Source organism: Pseudogymnoascus destructans, assembly GCF_001641265.1.
Source record: "Pseudogymnoascus destructans isolate 20631-21 unplaced genomic scaffold scaffold_5, whole genome shotgun sequence".
NCBI classification, from domain to species: Eukaryota; Fungi; Ascomycota; class Leotiomycetes; order Thelebolales; family Thelebolaceae; genus Pseudogymnoascus; species Pseudogymnoascus destructans.
The window spans coordinates 1,279,550-1,305,850 of record NW_020167524.1 but is presented as its reverse complement, the minus strand read 5'-3'; the positions used below and the strand labels follow the sequence as shown (position 1 = coordinate 1,305,850).

Here is a 26,301-nt window from a genome sequence, read left to right as displayed (position 1 = left end):
TCTACCTCCCCCCCCATACATAGCCTTGCCGATCTCCAAGTCACCCGTTTCCCCCACTTCATCCACTCTTTTTCATGCTGCAGGTGTTTCTTTCCCACCTAATCCCTGTTAAGGCTGTTGGTAGTCTTCAATTCCAATTCCTGAGCTTTTGTATCTTCCTTTCCGGGTCTCTTTCGCTATATTCCTTCATTCCGCAACATTGCTTGCCATACACTCCTTTGGTTTAGCCGCTCCTTACCACGCCATCTGTCTGTATTCCGAAGCAGAACAAGATGCACACATTCATTAAGTTGCTTTCAGCAGTTTTGCTGGTACTGTCTCTCACAGCATGGGGTGTTGATGCATCTCCAAGACACAAGACCAAGTTCTCCAAGCACCACCGGAAGGGACCGCTTGTCCTCGGCGGCTCAACCTTCAAAATCAACCAACGCCATAACCCAAACTACAAGCGCACCGCAAATTCCGGCCCCGTCGAGTTAGCAAAGACGTACAAGAAGTTCAATGTTCTTTTCCCGAATCAGCTCGCCAACGCCATCGCTGGCATTGTTGGACGCCTTCAGGGCACAGATGGCGTCTCAGCGCCTCTTAACGCCTCGAACGTCAACTTCGGTTAGTATTCAGCTTTATATCATATCTGTACCACAAAACTTACACTTCTTACAGGCACGGTTGAGTCAATCCCAGAAGCTTATGATCGTGAATATTTGTCCCCAGTTCAAATAGGCACACCACCACAAACAGTCAACCTCAACTTTGATACCGGCTCCGCAGACCTCTGGGTGAACACCAACGAGACGCCTGAGAACCAGCAAAATGGCCAAGCCGAGTACAACCCAACCCTCAGCTCTACTTCGAAGAAGATGGAAGGGGCAACCTGGAATATCACCTATGGCGATCGAAGCGCATCGTCCGGCATCGTCTACACGGATGTCGTTTCCATTGGCGGCGTAACTGTTCAGTCTCAGGCTGTTGAGTCTGCCCAACAAGTCTCTTCCTCCTTCCAGGCTGACGCTGCTTCCTCCGGTCTTCTCGGACTTGCCTTCGGCACCATCAACACCGTGCAACCGGTGCAACAGAAGACTTTCTTCGAGAATGCCATGAATGACCTCGCAAGCCCTCTATTCACCGTCAACCTGATGAAGCAGGCTGCTGGGAGTTACGACTTCGGATACATCAATGAGTCGGAGCACACCGGAGAGATCGAGTACACGCCAGTCGATAGATCGCGCGGCTTCTGGGGCTTCAACCCCTCCGGATTCCAAGTCGGCAACTCGAGCTTCAACGCCAGCAGCTGGTACGCCATCGCCGATACCGGAACTAGCCTGCTCCTCCTGCCAAGCGACATGGTCGGCATCTACTGGTCGGCAGTACGCGGCGCCAAGTTCGATGCTCTCCAGGGCGGCTACACGTTCCCCTGCAACACCACCCTGCCGAGCTTCACCTTCGGTGTCGAGGAGTACCGCGGCGTCATCCCCGGCCACTTCATGAACTACGTCGCGATCACAAAGGCGACGTGCTTTGGCGGGATTCAAAGCAGTGATGGTCTCGGATTCAGCATCTTCGGAGACGTGGCGCTGAAGGCCCAGTTTGTTGTTTTCGACGGCGGAGACAACACGATGGGGTGGGCTAATAAGGATCTGTCGAGCTCTGTATAAGAGAGGGGCCAGCTGAGCTGGGGATGGGTAGAAACTATAGACTCGAACGCGACGTTTGTACATAGGGGTTGCTTTGTTGACTAGATGTCAATTTGTGGAAGAGAAGACTTAGATAGTTCTTCAGTGATTTCCCAAGAGGGTTGGTGGAGAAGTGGTGGGGGATCTTGCAATAATTCACTATTGAGACCCTGCATGGATCCATGATCGGGCGTAGTATATAATACTTAACTTCTCACTGGTACAACTGAGCCGTGCAAAAGTGAACAAGTCTAAGTCCCTTATTTTGAGATGGGGGCTACTACTGTTGCCACATTTTTGGTCTACTCCGCAGGATAAATACGGCTTTGAACTTACTCCAGGCCTAGTGACTTATTGAATGCCTCAGGAGTCTGCCTCCAACCAAGAAACTGAACGAGCGTCTCCATCTCATCTTGGCTCCCCCTTTCTCAAGAACCATAGGCCTGTATCTCCTCCCCGCTTGCCATCTAGAGGATCATTTTTGAAGACAGCATCAAACATATCTATAGCCAGAAGTTTCGACCAGATATATCCGTACATCCCCGCATCGCTACCAGTAAAGAGGTGTCTGTACGTTGCATAGCCGTATCTATAGTTTCGTTCATCAGTTCCCCGCGAGCCTACGAAAGATAGGGGTTCCTTACTCATCCCCAACACTTCCAATCCCACCCAGCCCATCACACTCCGCATAGATCTTGGCTACATCAATCCCCCCCTCCTGCAACTTCAGAATGCACAGCCCCATCAAAAACCGTCATCCTCAACTGCGGCATGATTTTCACAGCTGAAAGAACAACTCTAGTTCTCAGCAACGAGTCAATCACATCATCCCGTAACCTCACCCCCGTCATAATGCCCAAAACCTTGAGAGCGCTGACATCCCAACACCAATTTTCCAACATCTGCGACGGCTCCTCGGAAAAATCTACTACCGTTTCGGCGCCGTGGAAAATAGTGTACGTGCACCGGCCGGAGAGGTCGTGGATACCGTGACCGAGCTCGTGGAAGAGGAGGATTACGTCGGAGTGCTGGAGCAGGGACGGCTTTCCTGGGGAAGGTCTAGTGAAGTTGGTTAGCAGCACCGTTGAGGGGTAGTGACGGTGTTGGCGGGATGGGAGGGAGAATCCGAGCTGGAGGGGGCGGCATTGGGAGCCGCCGACCTTGCCGGGGCGGGGGTGCAGGTCGAGATATAGGTATCCTGCTGGTTCCCCGCCTTCGCGGGAGTCGTTCCAGACGCTGTAGAGGAGTACGTTGGGCTGCCAGATGAGACCATGTTCCACCTGCTCAGCAATTGAGTTATCATCACGCTTTGTAAGCTCAATGAACTCAAACCCAAGAAGTTTGCCGAACAAAGCGAGCATCTTAGACAACGTCTCTAAAAGGAGGAAGTATTCAGCGATCTGTGCCTGGTCGACCGGGTAATTCTGTTCCTCATACAGACGGGTATAATAGGGATATCGGACCAAAGTATAACCTCGCTATTTGGCTGGTCTTGGGCTGCGGGATCAGCGCTTTTGAGGTGCAGGAGAGATCGGCTGGTAAGTGGCGGATGACAAGATCGCGAAGGTTGGTTAGGAGATTCGTCACGGCGGAGGGAGTTTTGGCCATTGTGAGATCTACTTTAAATGCGAGGTGGCTTGGGTAGCCTAGGAGGTGGGCGGATTGGTGGCGCAGTTGGATTGCTTCGTGGAATAGGGGGATGTTTTCTTTTGCCTGTGGTGGTATGAGTGTTAGATCGCGCTACAAAACCGATGTCCTAACTTACCATCCGTCTACTCTCCAAATAAATATTCTGTCTCGTAGCCGGCGAGCTCGCCACAGTTAACATCCATCTAGCCTGTATGCCATTTAAATCCAGCATCAACTTGCCGTCCAACTCCCCAGTCCCGGTTTCAAGTCCAGAGAGTGCATCTTCTGGAACTCCGGCGAGCTCGGTGCGGGTAAGCCAGATGTAATGGGGCTTTTCTTGATAAATTCCCATTGAATACTTTGTAATCTGCGCGTATTATGCCTGAATATCGCGGAGCTAGAACTAGCTCCGCTGCTATCGCTGGCGTCTTCTTCTATAGGAGCGTCCAATAAGCACAAACCTTTGCGGATATAACTCCGTCTCTCCTCCACAAGGGCCTTGCGGCTCTCGGAGTCAAGTGTGTCATCATCTTTCTGCCTCTGATACACAGCATCACAAATCAATATTACTCTCTTTGCAATCCATCACACAATGCGAAATCTTGTCCGAAGCCTCGGCCGCAGAATTTCTAAGTGCCGTATCAGGTGCGACAAGAGCGATCACGGTGATGAGGTTGGAGGTAAGTTGCATCTCATTCTCGTGCTGCAGGACATTGTCAAATGTTGCCTTTTCTGGGGTGACTGTAGATACCAGATTGTCTCCGAATTGCTGCAGATTCTCACATAGCTTGTTGCTGGCCTGGAGAACCGAGGTGGGGTCTGCTAGTGCAGCAAAGTTGAGAGGGGGTTGCGGTGGACGTCTAGCAGATGCTTGTGCGTTATTCATGATGATTGATGGCTGGTTCTTTCATTGGTTAATGGCAAGTTGGCCTATCCTAAAGAATTCCGCTGTCGGGATAGAACTATAAGAAAGAATGAAGCCTTCGGAAGAAGCCTATATCCAAGATGGATGTTGGTCCCAAAGCGCACAACCAACCCGACGGTACTGCAGCTAGCATGTTCCCTGCATGTATGCGCCGCGGCGCAGTGTGGCAGCGAAGGATTTGAAGCTACATCGCCTTCCAATTTTGGATCCAACACCGTTCTATGCATGGAGAATCTATCATGAATGACTAGCCTCGCCAATCATCAACGAGGGTACCAGTGACAGCCCGGTAGGAAGAATTGTACTCGGGGGCTTCTTGAACAATTCATATGGACATACAGCTACGATTCCGGCGGCAGCATTTAAATTTCAATCCAAGTTGAATTTTCGAGACGGAGACCCCTCTCTTAAGAAGAACTAACTACTAACACAGAGACGAAGCTATTTTACGTAAAGAATATATAAACAGAGTAGATTCAGCCAACCCCCTATCATACCACGATTCACTCACCAAACTATTATACATTACCTCTAAGATTCCTCCCCTCCTACTTCCGGAAAACCAACACGAGCCAGCCGAGTATTCTGTACCCCGCAATAATCCCAATAAGGATCCCCACCCAATGTCCCTGTCGATTAGTTGCATACCCATACTGACCTAATATCCCCGTCCCCTCGATCCGACACTGAGGCGCGAGGTCAGTCTGGTACATACAATTACACCCCACCCCACACCCATACGTCTGGTTCTGGAACTGATTCACCATCATGCCCTGGAACACCCAGCGCTGGTAGTCGATGAACGAGAACGCGTAGTACCAAAAGACATTGAGGACGGTGGGGGGGACGAGGAAACCGCCGACGGACATCCAGAGTCCGTTGGCGAAGGCGGTCAGCGCGAGCGCTACGACGAAGTTAGGAAACAAGGACGACACCAACACTACCAAACTCTCCGCAGCGACAAGATCCAAAAACAACCACATGATCCATGTGAAAAACGCCTCTGCTGTCGGCTCAAACCCGGACAACCAGTACGCCACAATACTAAACAGTACTGTGATTAGAAACAAATATGGTAGTCCTATGAGGAAGTTCGCCACGACGAATGGGAGCGCGCCATAAAGTCCATTCGCTTGTTCCTTGACAAACGTCGCCCGGTCCTCGAGGAAAGCGGGCACGTAGGCGACGGCCATGAAGGACATGAATGCACTCCCGAAGAAGATGGCGTTGATAAAGGGCTGGATGAAGCGCTGGTCATCTCCGAGGCGGAGCCAGACGGTGCCCATCATGATGGCGAGGCCGACGTACATTGCGATGCGGATACCGTAGGCGACTACATCGCGATAACTCTTGATGAAGGAGCGATGTAGCAGCGCTAGTACTATAGTGAGGAAGCCTGCGCGCGCGCCTTTGGCGTCGGATGTTGTTTTACCATGGTTGGATTTCTGGGCGACGATGCCGATTTCTGTCCTGATCGCTGCGGACATGGCAGACGTTTCCCATGCCTCTTGCATCCCGTCTAGCTGTGCCCTCGCGGCGGCCTGGTCGGGCGCGAAGTCGACGTTCATTAGCTCAAGGACGAACTCGGCGGTGTTGGTCTGGAGAGGGACCGGGTGGCCCATCGTCTTGAGGAAAGGGGCTAGCTCGGGGATGGGGCCGAAGTAGTGTGGGCGGCCGGAGGATAGGAGGAGGACTTTGTCGAAGAGGCGGAAGGTGGAGGAGGAGGGCTGGTGGATGGAGGCTATTACTATCAACTATCACCCAGTATATTAGTAATGAACACCGTTAAGAAGCAGTAAGGGTCGCAACTTACGTTGTTATTTTGCGCAATGTTCTTGATGAACGATATTACCTCCCAGCTGGCAGCGGAATCAAGACCACTAGTCGGTTCATCCAGGAACAACAGCTTCGGGCCTGTGATCAGCTGGCTAGCAACACTAACTCGCCTCTTTTGACCCCCGCTGATCCCCTTTCTAATCGGCGTCCCAATGAGCGTATCGGACTGGTTACGCAGTCCAAATGAATCAAGCAGGCCATCTACACGATCAATTCTCTCTGCTTTAGACAATCCACTATAGAAAACACTAGGTCAACATCGCGTATCAAGTAACTTATTGTAGAACAGAACAATCATACCTCGCACCTCCCAACCTCGCAGCGAACACCATTGTCTCCTTCACGGTCAACGAGCCAATGAGCGCATCCTCCTGCTCAACGTACGAGCTCATCCGGCGAAACGCCTCGGTTGACACGGCGCCGCCGTCGGCGAGTGTTGAGCCCGTGGTGTCGGCACCAGAGGCAGCGGCACGGTGGGCGAGGACGTTGAGGAGAGTCGTTTTGCCGCAGCCGGAGGGCCCCATTAGGGCGCATATTTCGCCTAGAAGTTATAGTCAGTGGTGGGCATTGTAGACGTGGTTGGAGGTGGTGGGTTAAGGTAGTGCGATGAGGTACTCTACATACCTGCATTTACAATCCCGCTAACGCGCTGTAGGAGGGCTTTGGGCTGCTTCGTCTTATTGTTCTTGACGGTGACAGTAATGTCCTGCCATGCGAAGTTCTTGACTGTAGTATTCCGCAGGTGTGCATCAGTAGGTCGGCGCTCTAGATCGGGGGAGTAGGTATCCTGTTGTTGGACGTAATGTCCGTTGTGTTGGTCAGGAGATGCCATGGCTAATGATGGGAATACATGGATTAGCGAGGTGGTGGGATAGGAGGCTGGCGTGCATGGCTCTTATAGGTGACAGAAGTAGGAAAGAGATTTACTAATGAGAGGATAGACGGGGACTAGGATAAAGATTTCGTTCTGTCAAGGTCCCCGAGTTGAGCTTGAGGTCCCCGAGTTGACGTAAACTGGTCACCGAGAGGCTAGGGCTAACTCGAGGTATGGCCAACTTGGCCAATACCTCGAGTTTGCAGACTGCACCCTTAGTTTCGATATTGATATTAGTATTTATTTTAAATCCATTATAGGCTATGGTGCATTATAGTAATAAGACGAGTTAATTCGACTCATCTACAGTATTTCGCCCTGAATAAAAATGATAACATTAACATAACGTTGTATAAACAGGGAAATTCATCGGCGACCTCGGGGACTAGAATGGGGAAGGAACCACTTTTATCCGCATCGGCTAGATCGGGGACCATAATAGTCCCCGTACGTACATATATAAATGTGTACTTGTACATTACTCGCCACTACACTATATAGGCTCTGTTTGTACTTGTACATGTTTATGGAGATCAATCGCCATTATGATTAAAAACGTTAAGCTATAAGTTAGATTAGCATCATTTACCATTTTACACTTCAGCCATGTTTACAACTACGCAACACAAAACGTAGCACAATAACATGAACACTCCTACTGATGAAGAAACTAGGCACGTTGTCCCCGCCGCGTGCGTCGCCTGCCGCTCTCGACACCTAAGATGCGACGGCGTCGAGCCGTGTGCGCGTTGCATGTCTAAGGGCCTACAATGCAGTTTCGTTCAGTCGCGGCGGGGGTATAGGAGGAGGGGGAGGGTTAGAGGAGTAAATTCGCCAGGTGGGTGCTCATAATGTTTTTGATGACAGTACTGACTGCGTGTCTAGCCGTATCTATAGCCAATTCTCCTACAATAACCATGGAGTCGCCTACTATCCCCCTCACTAACACGGACATTACATGCCAGCCTATAGCAACCACCACCGATTACCTTGCAGCATACTACCATTATATCCATCCCGCCCACCCCTTGCTCCCCCCGTTCTCCACGCTCCTCGCGCTCCTCTCTCGACGCCCCCTCCCCCACCTCCTCGCCGCAATCACCTATATCTCCTCCTTCCACATTCAGCCTTCCCACACCCCCCTTCTGCTCGCCGAAGCGCTCCACCAGATCTCTTTTCCCATCTGTCCACATGACTGCTACGCTGTGCAGGCCAACCTACTCATCGCTATCGGATTGGACGGAAGCGGGGAACTAAAACGCGCCCTCTCCTTCTTTAACCAGGCGGTAGATGTTGCCCTCGAGATCGGCATGCAACATGAGTGGTTTGCAGAGAGGAATGGCGGCGGGAATAGTGTGATGGAGGAGAGTTGGCGCAGGACGTGGTGGGAGTGCGTGGTGCTAGATGGGATGGTTGCTGGTGTGCATCAGGCTAGCTCTGTTAGATTGGATGGGGTTGGGGAAGAGGTTGGACTTCCTTGCGAGGAGGGGAACTATATATCTGGAGTTAGTAATCAATATCCCCCCCTCGCCAGTGGTCGATTAACAACCCTAGAACATACCCTCCCCTCGCACTCTAGAAGAATTCAATGACGGGGACTTTTCAGAAGAAGACACCATCTTCTCCTCCTTCGCCTATCGCATCGCCGCCATCTCCAACCTCGCACGAATCCTCGCCATCCCAAAGCCCATCTTCCCAGACGATCCGCTAATCGCGAAGACGGATGCCTACCTCGTGAACTGGAGCCTCCATCTCCCATCTACAAGGAGGATTGTAGTTGAGGATGGAAGGGTGGACGAGATGATATTCCAGGCGCATATGATTACGTACGCGTAAGTCATTAGTCCCTTACACCGTAACCACTCCTCATACTACATCTCCCTACATAATCTAGAAGTCAAGTCGGAAGCTGCAAGTCAAGCTATGCATTAAGCCCCCCAACTGATTCCGGCAAACAGGTCCACACTGCTTCTCCATAAACCGCACGCCCACCTAGACACTGCACCTACACAAACCATCACATCTTGCGCCCCCCATCAGCCCACCACTGGCGGGCCAACGAATAATATACACGCTGCAAAAGTGGTCCAAGCCGCCTCCGACATTGCATCACTCATCGCCCTCCCTGTCCCTCTAACCTTGCACACGCACTTCTTTACTTGTGTCGTTACGTTAGGTGCCATTGTTGATTTGTCGCGCTGGGCTGGATTGGAAGGGGCGGGGAGGAATGAGGAGATCAAACAGCAAATCCGTCTATATACCGGAGCTCTCAAAACCATAGCTACTGTCTGGCCCTCTGCTCGGAAAGCGCAAGGTCAGGTGAAAGGTGCGGCACAGGAGATATTCGCATCCCGCAAATTGGCGGTGAGAGAGCGGCAGTTTTGGGGCGGGCTCTTGGATGAGGAGATGTTGGGGCTGGTGGGTGGGGATGGGGAGTTTGGGGTGGGGTTATTGGGGGATGATGATGGGGAGGGGTGGAATAGTGAGAATATGGCAGGTTCAGGATGAGATGGGTGTCATCGACTAGATACTCATTCTCGTTCTAGGACCTTCTAAGCTGTGGTTAAAATTGCTACGTTTCAACCACCTCCATTTCATTGAATGAGGCCGCTACGAAGTTGTAAAGAACAAGACCTGTGCCTTGAATTAGAGCAGCACACGATGCACCCATTGTGGCCAAAGCAACTAGAGGAAACCCGTTAAAACCCAGCTAAGCTTGTCTATGTAATCCATCTTCTGATACCATGCTGCTATCCCTTCATCTTGATAACAAGTCCGGCAGCGCTTTGAGCAGCAGTAGGATATTCAAGCGTGCTCTGAATATCGTAGTGATGCGGGGTTGCTGTTGTAATGTCATGGATTCTCTAAAGCTCGCCTAACGAGCCATCGAGAAGATCAAGAACCTATACAGTATATTAGGAGCTATCCGTCAAAACAGGGCGCTGGTGTTTATGTAACATGACTTGTAAGTCACGAGGCTAGCGGGGCTAGGCAGTAGCATGACCTAGCTAGTAGATAGTTAGGAAACTAGCCGTTAAAGTCAAAGAGCTCACTAGCTTTCAGAAGCATCAGCTACAAGCGTTTGAGAAAAGCGCAAGAGAGACTCACTTTAAGGAACAGCTACTAGGAGCAGTAAGGGCCTTTAAGGAAGCTATGCTCTAGGAGACAGTCGTTAAGGAATTCCTATGCTAAAACCACTAACAAGTTAGCTAGGCACTACATAAGACCAGGATGTAATGGTGGGTGCACCAGATGTGAGAATCTAGCCACCCAAGGAAGGGGTGATTTTACTAAGACAACACACTGTCTTAGAAAAAGAGCCAAAGGGTTGTAGCTTAGACTATTCCACAACACAGCAATCAGGTGTATGATGTAGTGGAGTGGTTTAGACAAGTTGTAACAAATGTTGAGTCTGAGAACTCAGGGATAAGTCAGAGGTTAGCACCTCACTGACTTTTCAGAAACAAGGAGTAACAAGATCAATGCTTGGAAGCTTGGAAAAGATGTGGAAGTATGTGGTAGTCAATTTACTGTATTGTCTGCTTGCCCTTTCTTAAGGAAAGGGCAATCCTATTTATGCTAAAGGAGTGTAGTTCTCTCATTTTCCAAGACTTTTGTCATACTGACATTCGTTGCACTCAGTTTGCTATCAAACTCAAGAGCAAACTTAGAAATCTCCTCCCCAAACCTACAAGTCACTATACATATTTTGGCTTGTCACACCAACAACAAGAGCAATACTACACAACGATTGCTACAAGCCTCTATGATTCATTACACGTCATCGCTCCTTAGTTACCCACAAGATTGGTTAAGTTATGACATAATTTGTCTATAGGGGTACTCTGACCTTGGACCTCCTTTCACTTCCTATAGGCTAGGAACCTAGGAGATGGTTCTATGGGATTCTCTTACATTGACTACAGTTACCAAGCCTGGTTAGTCATGGAAAGTCTTGGAAAATGAGAGAACTACACTCCTTTAGCATAAATAGGATTGCCCTTTCCTTAAGAAAGGGCAAGCAGACAATACAGTAAATTGACTACCACATACTTCCACATCTTTTCCAAGCTTCCAAGCATTGATCTTGTTACTCCTTGTTTCTGAAAAGTCAGTGAGGTGCTAACCTCTGACTTATCCCTGAGTTCTCAGACTCAACATTTGTTACAACTTGTCTAAACCACTCCACTACATCATACACCTGATTGCTGTGTTGTGGAATAGTCTAAGCTACGACCCTTTGGCTCTGTTTTCTAAGACAGTGTGTTGTCTTAGTAAAATCATCCCTTCCTTGGGTGGCTAGATTCTCACATCTGGTGCACCCACCATTACATTGTAGCCTTAGTGGCTAAGGCTGCACCCGTAATCCCCTATATACCTATAACAACTGTAATAACCGTAACAAGCTGTGAGCTGTAATTGTAACAGCAGGTGCAAAATGCTGTTTTCTACTCGTCTCCCTTCTTTATTTAGATTAAGGTATAGGTGCCTCTTAGGTCTAGTTTTGTAAATATCTTAGCTCCTTAAAACCAGTTATGTAACTCGTTTATTAAGGGTAAGACCAAATTTTTAAGGACAGTTCGAACCGAGGCTGACCTTCGAGTCTGCAGAAGTATCCGAAGTATAATATGAAGACTTCGATACTCGAAGCAGTAGGACAAGGTATAGTAGTTCAGGCTCCAAGGCATATACTTTATACCACAGGGGTCAAGTGGTGAGACTAACAGGTTGGCCAAGTGGTTCGACTCGAAGTAAGGGAATGCAAAGTAAGTCGAAGCAGGAGGAATTGCAAGAAGGCCAAGTAGTGTATAATTTGCTAGCTAAAGATCAATAAGAGACATGAGCAATAAGTGCTTATATAACAGTAAAAATCCCTACTGCCAAATAAGCGAAGGCACTAATTAACTGAACCCTAGCTAAGCGAGCCCTAGTGAAGCGAACCAATAACAAGAGAGCCTAAGCCAGTAGTCATTTTGGGCTGATCTAGGTCAGCAAGTGAAGCGAATGACATAGTGAAATAAGTACTAGAGACTAAAGCGAATCGAAGGGTCATGACACAAATATTGAAGAAGTGTCATGACAGTATCTGTCCTTAATAGTGACGTTGTTTGTGCCCTAATAATTAACATAGAGTCATAGCTTTTTAGCAGCACAAATAGTATTAGACTACCTACTAGTGATGTTAATGGTCTAATGAACCTTTTAGCAAGGTTCTCATTAATGTATTCTTTTAGTACGTCTAGCTCTGCTGCTAACATCTGATATATTAGTCTGAATGGTAGACTCTTTCCTTCTACAATAGGTATCGTATGATCCTATAGTTGGTGCTTAGGAAGTGCCTCTTTCTTAAGGACTTCCTAGAATAACTACTTGTATTCCTTATACTCCACTAGTATTTCCTTTGGTGAGGATGCCTAGGCTAGGTCATTAGACTTAGCAGTTGCATATAATTCCTTCCGGTCCTCGGAGGATCTCTCCCTTCGCGCCGTGTCCGTTCGTTGTTCATACGCGCACTAGCTCATCACAACTCTCTCATTCTGCCCGCCGCTAGTGGCGGAAGCCTTTCTCATGGATTGATACCGGTATCGACGTTCGGTTTATTGTCTTTCATCTGCTCGACTTCATTATTTCTATGGTTAACGTTCCGTTTGATATCATGACGGCACAAATCTGCGCTAAAGGGGCCTATGAATCAGTTTCCTGTTCCTTATCTACAACCTCCTCTTCGCTGGTCAGAGAATACCATGTAGATTCAAAGCCACTTGCTAAATGTTATTCGCAGATATCCAACAAGCGCTCGCGTTCGTCCTCAACATTCATGCTTTAAGGCACAATGCGATGGAAGTAGGAACATCGATGTGTTTCGCACAAGAATGGTTCGTTTTGTGAAGTGATCAGACGAAGTTGAAACTGACGGTAGCTTAGGTTTGTTTCCACTGGAGATCTCGCGAGTAGCGTATTCATATGCACAATTGCCGTGCACACATTCTTCGCCGTCGTGAAGGACTATAGATTGTCACATGGAGGGCGTGGTCGCGAGATAGCGGCATGGATACGGCCTGTGGTGAGGGAGTTGTGCGCGAAGATGGAAGCGAGGGGCGCGACGGCACATGTGCTTGCGGGTGTGGGGAGTGTGCTGACGCTGCCGACGCCGAAACCGAAAAAGGGGGAAGGGAAGGAGAAGGAGCAAGCGCATGGTTATTTTCCCTTACCCCCCTTTTCCTACTTCCCAACTGACTCGGCCAAAAGTGCTGGATCAATGATGCCTATGTGCTTGCGGGTGTGGGGAGTGTGCTGACGCTGCCGACGCCGAAACCGAAAAAGGGGGAAGGGAAGGAGAAGGAGCAAGCGCATGGTTATTTTCCCTTACCCCCCTTTTCCTACTTCCCAACTGACTCGGCCAAAAGTGCTGGATCAATGATGTCGATGATCGCCTGCAACGGCTGGCTTGACGTCTTGCTATATGCGACTACAAGGGCGGACATTGTGTTGACGCCATACCCGCCGTCAGATGATATTGGGTTGGAGACATTCGCATTCATGGGAAAGGGGCACACCTTTGGGTCGGCCCTACCAGGGTCGTGGCAGGGCCCAGAGGCGCCAGTAGGCTGGGTGGCGGTCAGTGGAGTCAGGGCGGAGACAGCGTGGAGAGCCTATATGGACTGGATAAGATCAAGGTTAAGGGAGACGTCACAGTTAGTGTGGATGATGGGGAAGATGAGGCACAGGTCTGCAGAACATAGTACGGCAGAGACGGAGAACAGCTGGGATCGGACGAGCAGGAAAAGCTCGCAGACTCGAAGATAGAGAGATTGCATGAAGATTTACGGAGCATCAAAAACGCAGAGCACATAATCGAGACACCTTGCGTCTTGCAAAGTGTCTCAGTGTTGATAAGCTCAGGATCCCGCCACGATATGACTAGCCACGTGGGAAAGATACATATACAAACTCTGCAATGTCACAAGTTCTTCGTAAGGGTTTGTGGCTTTATGGTCTGGGGAAAAGATCATCTCAAAAGATGATGAGCAACACTTCAGCCATCCTGCTTCCTCTCACCACACCTAGTAACTGACCAGACCTTATATACCAGCTTGCGTGTAGGAGTTGAGGATGCTCATTTACTAAGAAATGAATATATTAATTCTAATCGTATCCCGCGCCGAGAAACAGCAGCCACTCTGATGGACTTATATGGCAAGAGGTAAGATAAAACAAATAAAGGGCTCAATATTAATCAGGAACATGCGACACTCTTTAAAAAGAGTTATATAAAGTTATAATGGTATTTCTCCATCTGCATCTGTTATTCGACTATAAATTCGCCCCAAGGGTGCCGACAATATTGAATACGACATCGACATCGGTGCTGAGTCGCTTTTCCACCACAGTCCAGTTTATCACGTTCCAGATACCAGCAGCATAGTCCTTCTTGTTGTTCAAGTACTGGAGATAGTATGCGTGCTCCCACATATCTATCCCAAGCAGCGGTTTTTTACCCTTCGGCACAATATCTTGGTCTTTGCTGGTTGTGATTTCGAGCCGCTGCGTATCAACATCCTGCACCAGCCAGCCCCAGCCACTACCTTGTATAGCCAGTAGTGCTGCCTCAAATTTTTCCTTGAAAACTTGAACACTTCCCCATTGCGACTCGAGGGCAGCGACTAGACGCGGAGCCACAGAAGAGGTAGGGCTTGGAGCCGTCTCAGCGGCTGAAGTGAGATTGCCCCAAAACAAAGCGTGATTGATATGTCCGCCGGCGTTGAAACGAATGGCGGTTTGGAGGTTTATCTGATGGGCAAGGCTGTTCGTGGAAACAGCAGTTGCCTGGGAGAGCAAGGCAATGTTGAGGTTATTCACATAGGTTTGGTGGTGCTTGGAATGGTGGATAGTCATGATCTGTTCGGAAATATAGGGTTCGAGTGCCTGTGCGCAGTTAGCCGGAAGACCCGTCACACCATTGATTGGAGTTTGTTACATTGTAAGCGTAAGGGAGCTTAGGCAGGACATATTTAGAAGAACTCATATTGGACTTTATGCTGCTGGACTGAGGATTTAATGAGATGGTGCAAACAAAGGACGTTGTCGATGCGGTGAAGAAATTCGGAGGTAGAGGTGGTTGAGGTTGGGAGAGCCTGAAACGAAATGACGAAGAGATGCCGGAAAATATTTTTCATGCGGCATGTGACGCTGGTGGAAAAGAAAGGCAGCTATGTGAAACTCGCGTCTTTGTCATCAGCAATAGACCACTTTTTAGTTGAGAGAACAGTTGCGTTTTTAGCGTGTGACAGTATGTAGTAAATGCGGAATGGCTCCCAAAATGCCAAGCCGCCACGCGGCCTCCACTTTCCGGATGCAGTAAATAGAACTGTCATACTATCCCCCCACTGAATGATTGTCACCATCCACTATTTTGTCAAAAGGCCTCTGCCAGTGATCTCATCTTATTTACGCCTTTTTACCTAAACCGTCGCTATAAGTGGGTTTCCACGAATTGGAAAATAGCGGGTCTTTACAATCATTCAAGGGGGGGGGATAGTACGACGGAAGCACGATCTTTGTGAGAATAACGTAGGTCGTGGCGTAACGGGACGGATGGCGTAACGGGACTGATGGCGTAACGGACTCATGGCGTAACGGGACGGATGGCGTAACGGGACGGATGGCGTAATGAGACGCTTTTGCCACGGCCACCCGCACCCCACGAAACCACCAGACTACTACCACTACCACCAAAAATTGAAAATAGTTCTACCATTATTATGCTAATTCATCTAAATCACTCTTCACTACTATCATCAATTAAATCAATTATAGATGTTGTAGCTTATGGTGTTGTTGATATTTTCGACTTTTGTGATGTAGCTGTTGTTGCTGCTTCTGCTTCTGCTACTTGCGACCGTAACTCCTTAGTAGAGATGTGGAATTGACCCTTTAAAACTGCTCTTTTGCCCTTATTCTGTTCTCTACACTTCTAGATAATAAAGCGTAAGTTTTCTCATTTTATGAAGCTACAGGTGTAAGTATCGTGGTGCTCATTTTGACAGGGGTAGGCTATACCCCTGCCCGGCAACGACTTTTGGTACACGCCTCCGTACGGGAGGTAATGTTCAATGGGACCCCAGAATTTGTGCACAACAGCATAAACTCTATGTATCGATCACATAAAATATGAGGCGAGATACACCCCCCAACTCACAAAACTTATGAACATAACCTCCGTTTTTCAATTTTTGGTGGTTGTACGTAGCCGTGGCAAAGCGACCATAGTCTAGCCCTGCTAGCCCCATAACCATGACGTCACGTTACAGTAGCCGTACCACGTAGCACCATTTCTCGATCCTGCTCAAACTTGCTCAAACATCCGCGAATAGGTCCAAAATGCAGCAATCCATTTCGCCAAACGTACGTCAACTGTCTGCAATCGCTAAAATTCCTATATGAAAGGAATTGAGAGACTGGTATCTAATCATTCTCCACTCCGTCACGTACCCATTAGAGCACACACTTAGCCTGTTGTGAAACATTGAGGAATTTGGTGCCGTTGCCGTTGATGATATTTATATCGCCTCTCAGCCCCCACGGATATATCTGCTGGCAACCACAGCACAGCTGGTACCCTTCTCCCCCCTAAAGCAGTGAGTGATGTGTGGCGATAGCCATCTCCCACCAGCGCCTTCTGTTGGAAATGCGGTCGCCGTGATCCATCTGCGGCCAGAAGCGACAGACACGACTTCGACGCAGCGTATGACTCCGACCACGTCCAGCTGGAGGTGTCAGCTGTCAAATTGTCATGCCACTGAAAATGAAGGCAACACAAGGCTTCTATATGACGCCAAGCCAAATTGGTGGTGCGGAGATATGAAGTTGCGGATTCAGTAGGTACTCGAGTAGCTCTGAACTATTGATAACTGTGGTAGCTAAGACATTTGGCAGTACATACGGAACCCCTTCGAACGCCACAGAACAGCATAATCCTATCTTTCACCAGATGCTCATCCGATCATGTGAGGCCAACTCGAGCTCTGTCGGCCGCAAGCTGGAGCTTGATACTACCAACAATGGCGTCATCGGCCGTACGATGTCAGTCGAGGTGTTAGGTCAGGTCATTGGGGAAGGAATTATAGGACGATTTTGATGAAAAGTGGTATCGCTTGATATAAGGCCGCTATGACCAAGTAGTATGTATGATGCCGTGCACACCGGCGGACGTTGAGGTTGTGTACCACAATCATATCAGAATGTATGATCAGAGATGGCAGAGATGGCAGAGATGGCAGAGATGGCAGAGATGATGGCAGAGATGGCAGAGATGGCAGAGATGGCAGAGGAGATAGGCGGCGGGGGACAAGTTGTCCATGCCCAGTCCACCAGCCTCAGGCCCCACCCACCCCTGCACCCACCCTTCCGAATTGGCCGTAGCCCCCACGGTCGCAACGTCGGTGCCAACTCAACCGTGTCTTCAGTGATTCTGCTCGGTGGCAGCGACCGTATATAGCTCCAACCTTGGTAAAAAGCTGTAAATAGGCTCTTATATGCTGTAGTACCGTACACTACCTACGTAGCGATATAAAACAAGTGCTAGGGTAAACGGTAGAAGCCTGTAGAAGCCTGTGTTCTGGTTGTAGGTGCTGTATTACTATAGGCTTCGCTGCGATTTCGGTACCATCGACGCTCTCCTATAAAGTTATGGGGCTACCACGTAATTTAACACCACTATTAACTACTACGATGACGGTAATAAAATCACCATTCTCATCGTGATTGTAGCCAGTTCTGCACCTTTCGCTACTACTGGTATTTGTATGGTAAATAGCGGCGAAGCTGCGCGAAATTTCCAAAATCACGATGATAGTGTATGCCTTAGGACCTACGTTTGCACTGGACAACGACCTATTCCTACTATTCCACCCTAGCCTACGAAGTAAAGAAAGTAGCGTGTCACTCTTTGATAGTTTAAGCAAGTGGAATCGTAACTTGAAAATCTCGTATTAAGCCCCCAGATATGTATCTGGGGGTGAACCTGTGCGTGCGCCGCTCTATTGTTATGTACATATCGATATTCTTCGAGCCAATCCCAGGATCATAAGAATGAAAGATGCCGCAGCGCCTTGTCAGGATTTCCGTTTTGCGGCTGTCTATCCACTCTGCTAGGCCACGGTAGGTTTTGGTTTCGGTGCCTCCAACCATGCGTACGTCCGCTGCAATGTCTTCTTCTCTCTCCCATCATTCTCCAATACAGCAAGGAAGTCTCGGAGCTGCACCAGGCGACCTCCATCTTTGTCCTCGCGAAAACCGCCCATTCTGTTCTTCCCATCCGCCGTGAGCCTCTGCTTCTCGACGGCCCCTCCGCCAATGCCACCAGGCGTACCTGGAGCCTGCATGCTTGCTCGCCCGGGTGTGCTGGCCCCACTGCCACCGCCCGAGTCCATCCAGCTGTACTTATTCTTCTTCTTGCCACCAAAGAGGAACGTCGCTGTAGTGGCGTTCGCTTGAGCATGGCTATCAACCAAGCTTTGCTTCCCCTTATCCTGTTTCTCTCTTTCTTTCTTGGTAAGTGGTTTTGCGGAGGGCTCTGGGGCCACGGTTCCGGGCATTCCTGGAGCAGCAGAACCGCTTCGAGCAACCGTACCATCCGTAGGGCGCCCTTGACGCTTCGCCAGACGCTTTTCCTCAAAGTTGCGCTCCACATTTGCAGCTTCACGGAGAGATTTTATCAAGTCGTTGGTCATAGTGACAGTACCAGTTGGAGTCTTGGTGCCTTCAGAAACAGGAGTAGGAAGCCGACCGGCTGCAGATGCAGGATCTGTAAACATTAGCACGTTTCAACCAAGAGATATGTGGCAACTTACCATTAGTTGGGTTTGTGCCTGGGCTAACTGCACTTTCCCAGCCAGTACGAGGAGCCCCATCAGGAACGACTGTGCCAGCTGCGCTGGTAGACGATGCTGCAACGTCAGACCATTCAGATGGGATGACTCCATGAGAGCCAACCCTCCGGCTCTTGACGATGGCAATAGTTTCCTCAAGAAGAATCCTGATCCTCTGGTTCGTTGCGAGGGACATCAAGGCCAACTGGTCCGCAAGAGCTGTGTCTTGTGGAAGAAATATGGTGTTAGCCACAACCAGCGCTCCATCAGGACCACTCCTGGTTTCAATTTTGATTTCCGAAGGAAACTCGGACGGCAGTTTCAACTGCGGCATCTTGCCATTATCTGTATTCAATACTAATCCGTTCTCCTTTGCAATTTTGTCCATCTTATTCCATAGTGCGCCGACATGCACATGGGGATGCTTAAGCTCATGTTGTCTGGACATTGCCAACTTGTATGCTGCATCAGCCCAAGCCTGATCTGCCGTCTTCTTTTGAATCTGATCTTGGGTCGCTTTATCGATAGGGGCGCCAAGTTGGTTGGCAGGGCCACTTCCGTAAAAAGAACCGGCATCTCCAGGTCCAAATTGGGTGAAACCATGACCGGTGGCGTTTGGGCCAGCCTGGTTGAACGCAGGTTGAGAGTTGAACGATCCAGTGTGGAAGCTCATAGCAAAGCTTTCCTCGGCACGCAAATCGACACCAGCATTCGCCAGCACATCCATCTGATCATCGTTGACATTATCCCTCTCCGCTGGTTTAGACGGAGGGCCCATGGTTCCAGCTCCATGCTGCAGCAGCTGCTGTTGCTGCAGTTGTTGCTGTGGCATGTTGTAGTTATTCGGAAATTGGTTGCCCGCAGGGACGTTCGCTGGGTGAGGTGGATGAGGTTGATGAGGGCTATGTGATGGCATCGCTTGCACATTGCTAACCGGAGGAGCATTTGAGTTGTAGGTGGGAGGTTGACTATAGGGTGAAGGGTGGCTCAAAGCCGGTGTGGTATGTCCGTTTGAGTATGGCCCTTGATATGTAGGCGGCTGCGATATGTTTGCGAAATGGCTCGAATGCGCCGGGGGTAGTGATGAAGGTGGTGCAGCTGTAGATGGGGTCGGCCCATATGGTGATTGTGTATACGGAGAGGTTGGCTGTGATCTTGGGTCTGGAGACAAACGTTGCCGCTTCGCCGCTGGCTGATAGAATGCCTGGGCCCCAGGAGACGATGCTGCCTGAGCGGGCGAAGAAGGTCCCACCGGCCCCGGTATTTGCACAGGCATTTGCGCCGGCACCTGGTATTGGGGTTGCTGTTGTTGCGCCATGGTGAGTGAGGATGTAGTGAGAAAGTTCATCCAGTTCGCGTGTTGACCAGGACGACTTCCACGACAGCGGCGGCGACCCACTCATGCAAGGATGGTCATGTGACCCATCACGAAGGAGACCACTTCACCATAAATTCAGGCATCAACAGTTAATTCAGGCATCAACATACTTCCAGAGTCTCGATCTTTATTTCGCGATACCTGCGACAACCTTGTTCTTATCCCCTTTCTCACTCTTACGACCAGATCGCGATACTAATTAATTTTATTTGTGTTTATTTATTCTCAACCCAAAGACGGCCTAGATTTCTTGAGGTCCCACTGAGGACATGATCTAGTCGTCATTCTCACCTGCGAACTGCCCAATTGGCCTCGGAGAGCTTCTCCATAATATATTGAACCATACCTGCGACATCACCAAATGGCTTCTAAACGCAAAGCTGGCGCAATGTCGCCAACGGTCGAAGAGACTGTGGACCCGAACGATGAGCTCATGTTCCTGTGCCTGGGAGGTGGAAACGAAGTGGGGAGGTCGTGCCATATCATTCAATACAAGGGCAAGACTGTCATGGTAAAGAGCTTCATTGCGGCGGTTCTAAAGACGATCATTGGCTAATTTTCACATCAGCTCGACGCCGGCATGCATCCCGCTTTCGACGGTCTTTCAGCCCTTCCGTTCTACGATGATTTCGATTTGAGCACCGTCGACGTGCTTCTGATCAGCCAGTAAGCCCGTTTTCCTACACAGCAACTTTCAGACATACAATTTTTCATGGGGCGAGCATTTCCTTTTCTCCTTTGTGGTGACTATTTGTCAAACGATCGTTGTTATTTCCTATACTACATGTTGCATGTATATCAGAGATCAATACAATACATTACCTATCCAGATGCTTGTTTGATCACACGGAGATGAACCTGTGCACTCGTGCATGGGACGAAGACAATATAAAATACCTTTGTGCCTATACGACCATGCATTTTGTCCGCTTAGCATTGCATTGACATGTCAGTAGTCCTTGTAGCTGACAAGTCCATAGCTTCCATATCGACCATGCTGCTTCACTACCCTATGTTCTGGCAAAGACAAATTTCAAGGGCAGGGTTTTCATGACCCATCCCACGAAGGCAATCTACAAGTGGCTTATACAAGATTCCGTTCGTGTGTCGTCCAACTCCAGTTCGACTGAGCAATCATCGACACCATACACAGAAGCAGACCATGCGAGCACATTTCCAATGATTGAAGCCATTGACTATCACACCACGCACACCATCTCATCAATCCGCATCACGCCCCTTCCAGCTGGACATGTCCTCGGGGCAGCCATGTTCTTAATTTCGATTTCCGGGCTCACTATACTTTTCACGGGCGACTACAGCATTGAGCCTGATCGCCACTTAATTTCAGCATCTGTTCCGGCAAACGTCAAAGTTGATGTGTTGATCACAGAGAGTACATATGGTGTCGCGTCGCATGTCCCTCGTCTAGAGCGTGAGCAGGCCCTAATGAAGTCTATTACGGGAATCTTAAACCGTGGGGGGAGAGTCTTGATGCCCGTATTCGCATTAGGCAGAGCTCAAGAGTTATTATTGATTCTGGATGAGTATTGGTCACGGCACAAGGACCTGCAAAATATACCCATCTACTATGCATCGAACTTGGCCCGAAAGTGTATGCTCGTTTACCAAACATATGTTGGAGCCATGAATGAAAATATCAAGCGCCTATTCAGGGAGAGGATGGCTGAATCTGAAGCCGGAGGTACCAACGGAGGGCCGTGGGATTTCAAATATATTCGCAGTCTCAAAAGCTTGGAGCGGTTCGACGATGTTGGAAGCTGTGTAATGCTTGCAAGTCCGGGTATGATGCAAAATGGAGTTAGCAGGGAGTTACTTGAGCGCTGGGCACCAAGTGACAAGAATGGCGTGGTTATTACCGGCTACAGCGTGGAAGGGACAATGGCGAAGTCTATTATGCAAGAACCAGATCAGATCCAAGCTATTATGTCACGAAACGGGGCAAATAGAAGAGCAGGAAGAGGAGGTGAGGACGGAGAAAAAGTCATGGTCCCCAGGCGTTGCAGTGTTCAGGAGTTCAGTTTCGCTGCTCATGTTGATGGTGTTGAGAACCGAGAATTCATTGAAAAGGTTGCCGCGCCTGTCGTTGTAAGTATTCCATGTCCCCAGCTTCAATCAAATTATGTTTTTCACGTCTCTAACTGGGGCAGATTCTTGTCCATGGCGAGCAACATAATATGATGCGATTGAAATCGAAACTTCTTTCTCTTAACGCCAATCTCCCCGAGTCCAAGAAGGTTAAGGTTTACTCGCCACGTAACTGCGAAGAAGTACGTATTCCATTTAAAGCCGACAAAATTGCGAAAGTTGTTGGAAAGCTAGCAAACCTATCTCCTCCAACGCTATTGACCAGCGGGGAAGGCGGTGAATTGCAATTTGATGACGGAGGTAAGATAATCAGCGGCGTTCTTGTGGAGAACGATTTCAAGCTCTCCCTCATGGCGCCTGAGGATCTCCGTGAATATGCCGGTTTAACTACTACGGTGGTTATGTGCAAGCAACGAATACGATTAGGTGCTGCAGGGATTGACCTAATTAGGTGGGCATTAGAAGGAACATTTGGTTCTATCGAAGTCATATCCCAGGCGACAGACGGGGAGCCTGTAAAAGACGAGAATGGTGATACCCATATGAACGGCAACGAATCTGTTGAGAAGGCAGACGAAGAAGTTATGCGGGCAAGCACCACAACGTATCTGGTTATGGGATGCGTGACCGTGAGGTATAGAAGCAATGGCGAAGTCGACATCGAGTGGGAAGGGAATATCCTGAACGATGGTATTGCTGACGCAGTTATGGCTGTCTTATTTTCGGTCGAGAGCAGCCCAGCAGCCGTCAAACGTAAGCAACCCCTCCCACCCCCGCATTACCTTCATTTTTCCATTTCAACACGTTGTTTCGTACGTTTACTAACTTGGAACAGAATCTTCAAGTAAACACGATCATAACCATGGTCATGATCACGGCCATTTCTTGCCCGATCGCAATCCACACGCAGATGTTTCCCCGGCAGAGCGACTGGAGCGGCTGTTCTTGTTCCTTGAGGCACAGTTCGGTTCAGATGCACTGAACCCGATCGAAATACCAAAACTACCTGAACTACTTCCTGAAGAGGCTGGAGCCGATGTCAAGGATGAAGAAGATGAAACAAGGGAAGCAGAGAAAATCGAACTAGAGAGGCTGCATAAGGCAGGCATTCCCGTTCCCGGCGTGGAAATTAAGGTCGATAAGATGGTGGCAAAGGTTTGGCTTGAGAATCTGGAGGTTGAATGTGCAAACCGGGTATTTGGTGACAGAGTCCGGGCCGTTGTTGAACGGGCAGTTGAAATCGTGGCGCCGCTTTGGGGATAGTTTCAATTACGATTTGGGGTTGTCAAATATGGCACGGCTATCGAATAATAGGTCCTAATGTCTATGTATGTATAATATAGGGGCATTTGTCCGCACGAAAAAATGACAGACCCGTATAAAGGTGTGGATTATGCAAAATAGGCAACACCACAGCTCAAACTATGGATAGAAATCTATCAATGTGCTAAATTACTTGCGATTTGGCATTATCAAGCGGAAGTTTCAGTAAATTTAATATGACAAGTGCTCAAGATCCCATCCGTAATCCAGTCAATATATATCACTACCCGCTCCTGGTCAGCAAACATTGGCCTACTCGGGTAGAATAGTACAATAACTTACGTCCTTCTGAGAAGAGGCACCTCTCTTCTGACCTTGCTAACAAGGTCTAAATCGATATCTGCAATAGCTATTTCCGGCTTATCGCCATCTCCAGTGAGTTCTGCCACGATTTTGCCCCAAGGGTCGACAATCATTGAATGCCCATAGCTCGTGCGTTTCTCATTGTGCTGCCCCACCTGCGCCGCAGCAATTACATAGGATTGTGTCTCTATTGCTCTTGCCCGGAGGAGTATCCCCCAGTGTGCCTTTCCTGTGGGCACTGTAAATGCAGAAGGGTAAGTGATAATATGTGCGTTTTGACGGTGAAGCGCTATTCCGATTTCAGGGAACCTCAGCTGTCAAATATACACCTCAGTAATTGAACGGTATTGCAATCCTGAATGCCACCTACATCAAAGCATATTGTCAAACCAACTCGGCCGACGGCGGTTTCAAACGGAGGAAGAATACTCATGCCTTTCTCGACGCTATTACTCTCCTTTAGGACGGGACCTCCTGCAATATCGACGTCGAACAAGTGGATTTTTTGGTATCGTTGCATAATCTGCCCCTGCTCTATCCAGATAGACGTATTCTTCACTTTCTTCCCTGAGTCACCTAGCTCATGAATACCAACATTGATGGCAATATCTGCTTCCATACTGGCAGCTTGTACGCCTTGGACGAATATGCTATCATCGACGGACCTTGCCAACGCAAGGGACTCCTCGGTAGAGGAAGCGATATAATCAGTCGCCTCGGGAAGAAACAAAGCCTAATAAGCTCAGATATGTTTTTGCTAAGGTATTTTTATATCTGACCTTTGCTCCTGCGGCCGAAGCCTGGTCAACAAGGTCTTTCACCAGTCGAAGGTTGTGAGCCATGGAGACTTTGGAACAGAGCTGTCCCACCGCCTATATTATTTTAGCAGGGGAGTTTTTACTGAACCACAGGTCACTTACGACAATTGCCATATTTAATATATCTTTTGCAAGTCTTTAAAGAATCGTTCACACTGCTCCAAGAGGATCCAACTTGACGCGATATCACGTGGTCCTCATACGAAAACGTGGTGTGCTTTCAGACGTACCTGGCCTGCCAATGATGACGTCTGATGCCGAACCGAAATCTGGGGAAATAGTGCCTGGAAACCTCGGGAGGAGCGGAAAGAACTCTGGGAACCTCGCCCAGAACTATCTCTCACTCATTTGACATCCCCTTTCAACTTTTTTCGCGCGAGTATGCATACGCAACGCGGGATCGTATAGCTTTATTGACATGGTAAACTGACCCACGTTGGATATGTCAAATGGCGGCCAACCTCGGTCGTCGCCTGGTAAGAGACGCCTCCCAGGAATCCAAAAGGCAACCCACTAATCATCCCACCACAGTCTTTCATTTCACAGCTGGGCTAGGCTCCGGCATCCTATCCGCCGTCCTTCTTCAACCTGCCGACCTCCTCAAGACGCGTGTACAACAATCCGGCTCGAGCTCTCTCAGCGCCTCCTTCCGCGAAATTTTAGCTGGCCCAAAAGCCATCTGGGGCTTCTGGCGCGGAACCGCGCCGTCAGCTCTGCGCACCGGATTAGGATCCGCCTTATACTTCACCAGTCTCAATGCGCTTCGACAGCATGTTACGCGCTCGACCTTGCTCCGGAATATAGGCGTTGTCGATGGCTCAAAGGTGCAGCCATCGACGTCGTCCGCGCTCCCGAAGCTCTCGAACTTGGCGAACCTCACGACGGGCGCGATAGCGAGGACATCGGCGGGTTTTGTGCTGATGCCTATAACGGTGATCAAAGTGCGGTACGAATCGAATATGTACGCCTACCACTCTATTATTGGCGCGAGCAAGGATATATTGAAGACGGATGGTATTAGAGGGTTTTTTGCTGGGTTTGGCGCAACTGCGGTCCGTGATGCCCCGTATGCGGGGCTGTATGTATTATTTTATGAGCAGTTTAAGAAGCGGATGAGTCGGATGGTTCAGAATGTTGGTGTTCCGGGTGCTCCAGAGATGGCCATGGCGGGGGGGACTTCGGCGTCTATCAACTTTGGGTCTGGGGTTGTAGCTGCGGGGCTTGCGACGGCTATCACGAATCCGTTCGACTCGATCAAGACGCGAATCCAATTACGGCCGAGGGAATACCGGAATATGGTGCAGGCGTCGAGGAAAATGATCACGGAGGACGGGTTCAGGAGCTTGTTTGATGGCCTGGCGATACGGATGGCGAGGAAGGCTATGAGTTCGGCGCTGGCTTGGACACTTTATGAAGAACTCATTAGAAGAGCAGAGCTTCCTTGGAAAGAGAAAGAGAAAGGCCTCTCGTAAGGGCAGGGCCCTTTGTTAGAATGTAACTCAACTCAGTGTATGATACGAACGGTTGTATCAACATTTTTACTCCATACTACTCACTGATTTG

General features: G+C 49.2%; 14 protein-coding genes across 14 annotated transcripts; 7 read left to right on the top strand and 7 right to left on the bottom strand.

Annotated features, from left to right (window-relative positions):
• The first annotated feature begins 63 nt into the window (after positions 1–63).
• On the top strand, positions 64–1,895 carry PEP1_2 (Type I transmembrane sorting receptor). The gene is made up of 2 exons (XM_024466282.1): positions 64–609; positions 664–1,895. The coding sequence occupies exons 1-2, from the start codon at positions 273–275 to the stop codon at positions 1,653–1,655; spliced, it is 1,329 nt and encodes a 442-aa protein (XP_024326081.1). The 5' UTR covers positions 64–272; the 3' UTR covers positions 1,656–1,895.
• A 482-nt stretch (positions 1,896–2,377) lies between these two features.
• VC83_02623 (uncharacterized protein) lies at positions 2,378–3,034 on the bottom strand (the record flags this gene model as incomplete). Its single annotated transcript, XM_024466281.1, has 1 exon — positions 2,378–3,034. The coding sequence occupies one exon, from the start codon at positions 3,032–3,034 to the stop codon at positions 2,378–2,380; it is 657 nt and encodes a 218-aa protein (XP_024326082.1).
• A 70-nt stretch (positions 3,035–3,104) lies between these two features.
• On the bottom strand, positions 3,105–3,654 carry VC83_02622 (uncharacterized protein; the record flags this gene model as incomplete). Its single annotated transcript, XM_024466280.1, has 2 exons — positions 3,105–3,386; positions 3,439–3,654. 2 exons carry the CDS (start codon positions 3,652–3,654, stop codon positions 3,105–3,107), a joined length of 498 nt encoding a protein of 165 aa, XP_024326083.1.
• A 201-nt stretch (positions 3,655–3,855) lies between these two features.
• VC83_02621 (uncharacterized protein) lies at positions 3,856–4,188 on the bottom strand (the record flags this gene model as incomplete). Its single annotated transcript, XM_024466279.1, has 1 exon — positions 3,856–4,188. One exon carries the CDS (start codon positions 4,186–4,188, stop codon positions 3,856–3,858), a length of 333 nt encoding a protein of 110 aa, XP_024326084.1.
• Positions 4,189–4,612: 424 nt separating this feature from the next.
• Positions 4,613–7,246, bottom strand: VC83_02620 (uncharacterized protein). Its single transcript, XM_024466278.1, has 4 exons — positions 6,688–7,246; positions 6,364–6,604; positions 6,041–6,299; positions 4,613–5,981 (listed from the first exon to the last, which is right to left on the bottom strand). Exons 1-4 carry the CDS (start codon positions 6,893–6,895, stop codon positions 4,776–4,778), a joined length of 1,914 nt encoding a protein of 637 aa, XP_024326085.1. The 5' UTR covers positions 6,896–7,246; the 3' UTR covers positions 4,613–4,775.
• Positions 7,247–7,456: 210 nt separating this feature from the next.
• Positions 7,457–9,647, top strand: VC83_02619 (uncharacterized protein). Its single transcript, XM_024466277.1, has 4 exons — positions 7,457–7,775; positions 7,823–8,442; positions 8,492–8,769; positions 8,896–9,647. Exons 1-4 carry the CDS (start codon positions 7,583–7,585, stop codon positions 9,443–9,445), a joined length of 1,641 nt encoding a protein of 546 aa, XP_024326284.1. The 5' UTR covers positions 7,457–7,582; the 3' UTR covers positions 9,446–9,647.
• Positions 9,648–12,775: 3,128 nt separating this feature from the next.
• On the top strand, positions 12,776–13,200 carry VC83_02618 (uncharacterized protein; the record flags this gene model as incomplete). Its single annotated transcript, XM_024466276.1, has 3 exons — positions 12,776–12,813; positions 12,863–13,134; positions 13,187–13,200. 3 exons carry the CDS (start codon positions 12,776–12,778, stop codon positions 13,198–13,200), a joined length of 324 nt encoding a protein of 107 aa, XP_024326283.1.
• Positions 13,201–13,354: 154 nt separating this feature from the next.
• Positions 13,355–13,744, top strand: VC83_02617 (uncharacterized protein; the record flags this gene model as incomplete). Its single annotated transcript, XM_024466275.1, has 1 exon — positions 13,355–13,744. One exon carries the CDS (start codon positions 13,355–13,357, stop codon positions 13,742–13,744), a length of 390 nt encoding a protein of 129 aa, XP_024326286.1.
• A 318-nt stretch (positions 13,745–14,062) lies between these two features.
• Positions 14,063–15,314, bottom strand: VC83_02616 (uncharacterized protein). The gene is made up of 2 exons (XM_024466274.1): positions 14,916–15,314; positions 14,063–14,863 (listed from the first exon to the last, which is right to left on the bottom strand). Exons 1-2 carry the CDS (start codon positions 14,961–14,963, stop codon positions 14,252–14,254), a joined length of 660 nt encoding a protein of 219 aa, XP_024326285.1. The 5' UTR covers positions 14,964–15,314; the 3' UTR covers positions 14,063–14,251.
• An 811-nt stretch (positions 15,315–16,125) lies between these two features.
• VC83_02615 (uncharacterized protein) lies at positions 16,126–17,240 on the top strand. The gene is made up of 2 exons (XM_024466273.1): positions 16,126–16,815; positions 16,874–17,240. The coding sequence occupies exons 1-2, from the start codon at positions 16,583–16,585 to the stop codon at positions 17,073–17,075; spliced, it is 435 nt and encodes a 144-aa protein (XP_024326288.1). The 5' UTR covers positions 16,126–16,582; the 3' UTR covers positions 17,076–17,240.
• Positions 17,241–17,243: 3 nt separating this feature from the next.
• Positions 17,244–20,166, bottom strand: VC83_02614 (uncharacterized protein). Its single transcript, XM_024466272.1, has 2 exons — positions 18,790–20,166; positions 17,244–18,743 (listed from the first exon to the last, which is right to left on the bottom strand). Exons 1-2 carry the CDS (start codon positions 20,153–20,155, stop codon positions 18,088–18,090), a joined length of 2,022 nt encoding a protein of 673 aa, XP_024326287.1. The 5' UTR covers positions 20,156–20,166; the 3' UTR covers positions 17,244–18,087.
• A 407-nt stretch (positions 20,167–20,573) lies between these two features.
• On the top strand, positions 20,574–23,557 carry YSH1 (endoribonuclease ysh1; the record flags this gene model as incomplete). Its single annotated transcript, XM_024466271.1, has 5 exons — positions 20,574–20,696; positions 20,754–20,851; positions 21,166–22,294; positions 22,357–23,047; positions 23,130–23,557. The coding sequence occupies 5 exons, from the start codon at positions 20,574–20,576 to the stop codon at positions 23,555–23,557; spliced, it is 2,469 nt and encodes an 822-aa protein (XP_024326290.1).
• A 283-nt stretch (positions 23,558–23,840) lies between these two features.
• On the bottom strand, positions 23,841–24,852 carry NIT2 (Carbon-nitrogen hydrolase; the record flags this gene model as incomplete). The annotated part of the gene is made up of 5 exons (XM_024466270.1): positions 23,841–23,850; positions 23,900–24,234; positions 24,291–24,653; positions 24,700–24,792; positions 24,841–24,852. The coding sequence occupies 5 exons, from the start codon at positions 24,850–24,852 to the stop codon at positions 23,841–23,843; spliced, it is 813 nt and encodes a 270-aa protein (XP_024326289.1).
• Positions 24,853–25,180: 328 nt separating this feature from the next.
• VC83_02611 (uncharacterized protein) lies at positions 25,181–26,210 on the top strand (the record flags this gene model as incomplete). The annotated part of the gene is made up of 2 exons (XM_024466269.1): positions 25,181–25,214; positions 25,270–26,210. The coding sequence occupies 2 exons, from the start codon at positions 25,181–25,183 to the stop codon at positions 26,208–26,210; spliced, it is 975 nt and encodes a 324-aa protein (XP_024326292.1).
• Positions 26,211–26,301: the final 91 nt, after the last annotated feature.

What these genes read in the sequence shown, in the direction of transcription:
- VC83_02614 (XM_024466272.1), bottom strand. Translation starts at nt 20,155, where the DNA reads ATGAACTTTCTCACTACATCCTCACTCACCATGGCGCAACAACAGCAA. An exon ending in AGGCACAAACCCAACTAATG is followed by an intron (nt 18,744 to 18,789) that starts GTAAGTTGCCAC and finishes TAATGTTTACAG; the next exon opens with ATCCTGCATCTGCAGCCGGT.
- VC83_02619 (XM_024466277.1), top strand. Translation starts at nt 7,583, where the DNA reads ATGAACACTCCTACTGATGAAGAAACTAGGCACGTTGTCCCCGCCGCG. An exon ending in AGGGGAACTATATATCTGGA is followed by an intron (nt 8,443 to 8,491) that starts GTTAGTAATCAA and finishes TAACAACCCTAG; the next exon opens with AACATACCCTCCCCTCGCAC. An exon ending in GCGCATATGATTACGTACGC is followed by an intron (nt 8,770 to 8,895) that starts GTAAGTCATTAG and finishes TCCGGCAAACAG; the next exon opens with GTCCACACTGCTTCTCCATA.
- VC83_02616 (XM_024466274.1), bottom strand. Translation starts at nt 14,963, where the DNA reads ATGAGTTCTTCTAAATATGTCCTGCCTAAGCTCCCTTACGCTTACAAT. An exon ending in AGCTCCCTTACGCTTACAAT is followed by an intron (nt 14,864 to 14,915) that starts GTAACAAACTCC and finishes AACTGCGCACAG; the next exon opens with GCACTCGAACCCTATATTTC.
- PEP1_2 (XM_024466282.1), top strand. Translation starts at nt 273, where the DNA reads ATGCACACATTCATTAAGTTGCTTTCAGCAGTTTTGCTGGTACTGTCT. An exon ending in CGCCTCGAACGTCAACTTCG is followed by an intron (nt 610 to 663) that starts GTTAGTATTCAG and finishes CACTTCTTACAG; the next exon opens with GCACGGTTGAGTCAATCCCA.
- VC83_02615 (XM_024466273.1), top strand. Translation starts at nt 16,583, where the DNA reads ATGTGTGGCGATAGCCATCTCCCACCAGCGCCTTCTGTTGGAAATGCG. An exon ending in GATATGAAGTTGCGGATTCA is followed by an intron (nt 16,816 to 16,873) that starts GTAGGTACTCGA and finishes GACATTTGGCAG; the next exon opens with TACATACGGAACCCCTTCGA.
- VC83_02620 (XM_024466278.1), bottom strand. Translation starts at nt 6,895, where the DNA reads ATGGCATCTCCTGACCAACACAACGGACATTACGTCCAACAACAGGAT. An exon ending in TAGCGGGATTGTAAATGCAG is followed by an intron (nt 6,605 to 6,687) that starts GTATGTAGAGTA and finishes TATAACTTCTAG; the next exon opens with GCGAAATATGCGCCCTAATG. An exon ending in ACATTGCGCAAAATAACAAC is followed by an intron (nt 5,982 to 6,040) that starts GTAAGTTGCGAC and finishes ACTGGGTGATAG; the next exon opens with TTGATAGTAATAGCCTCCAT.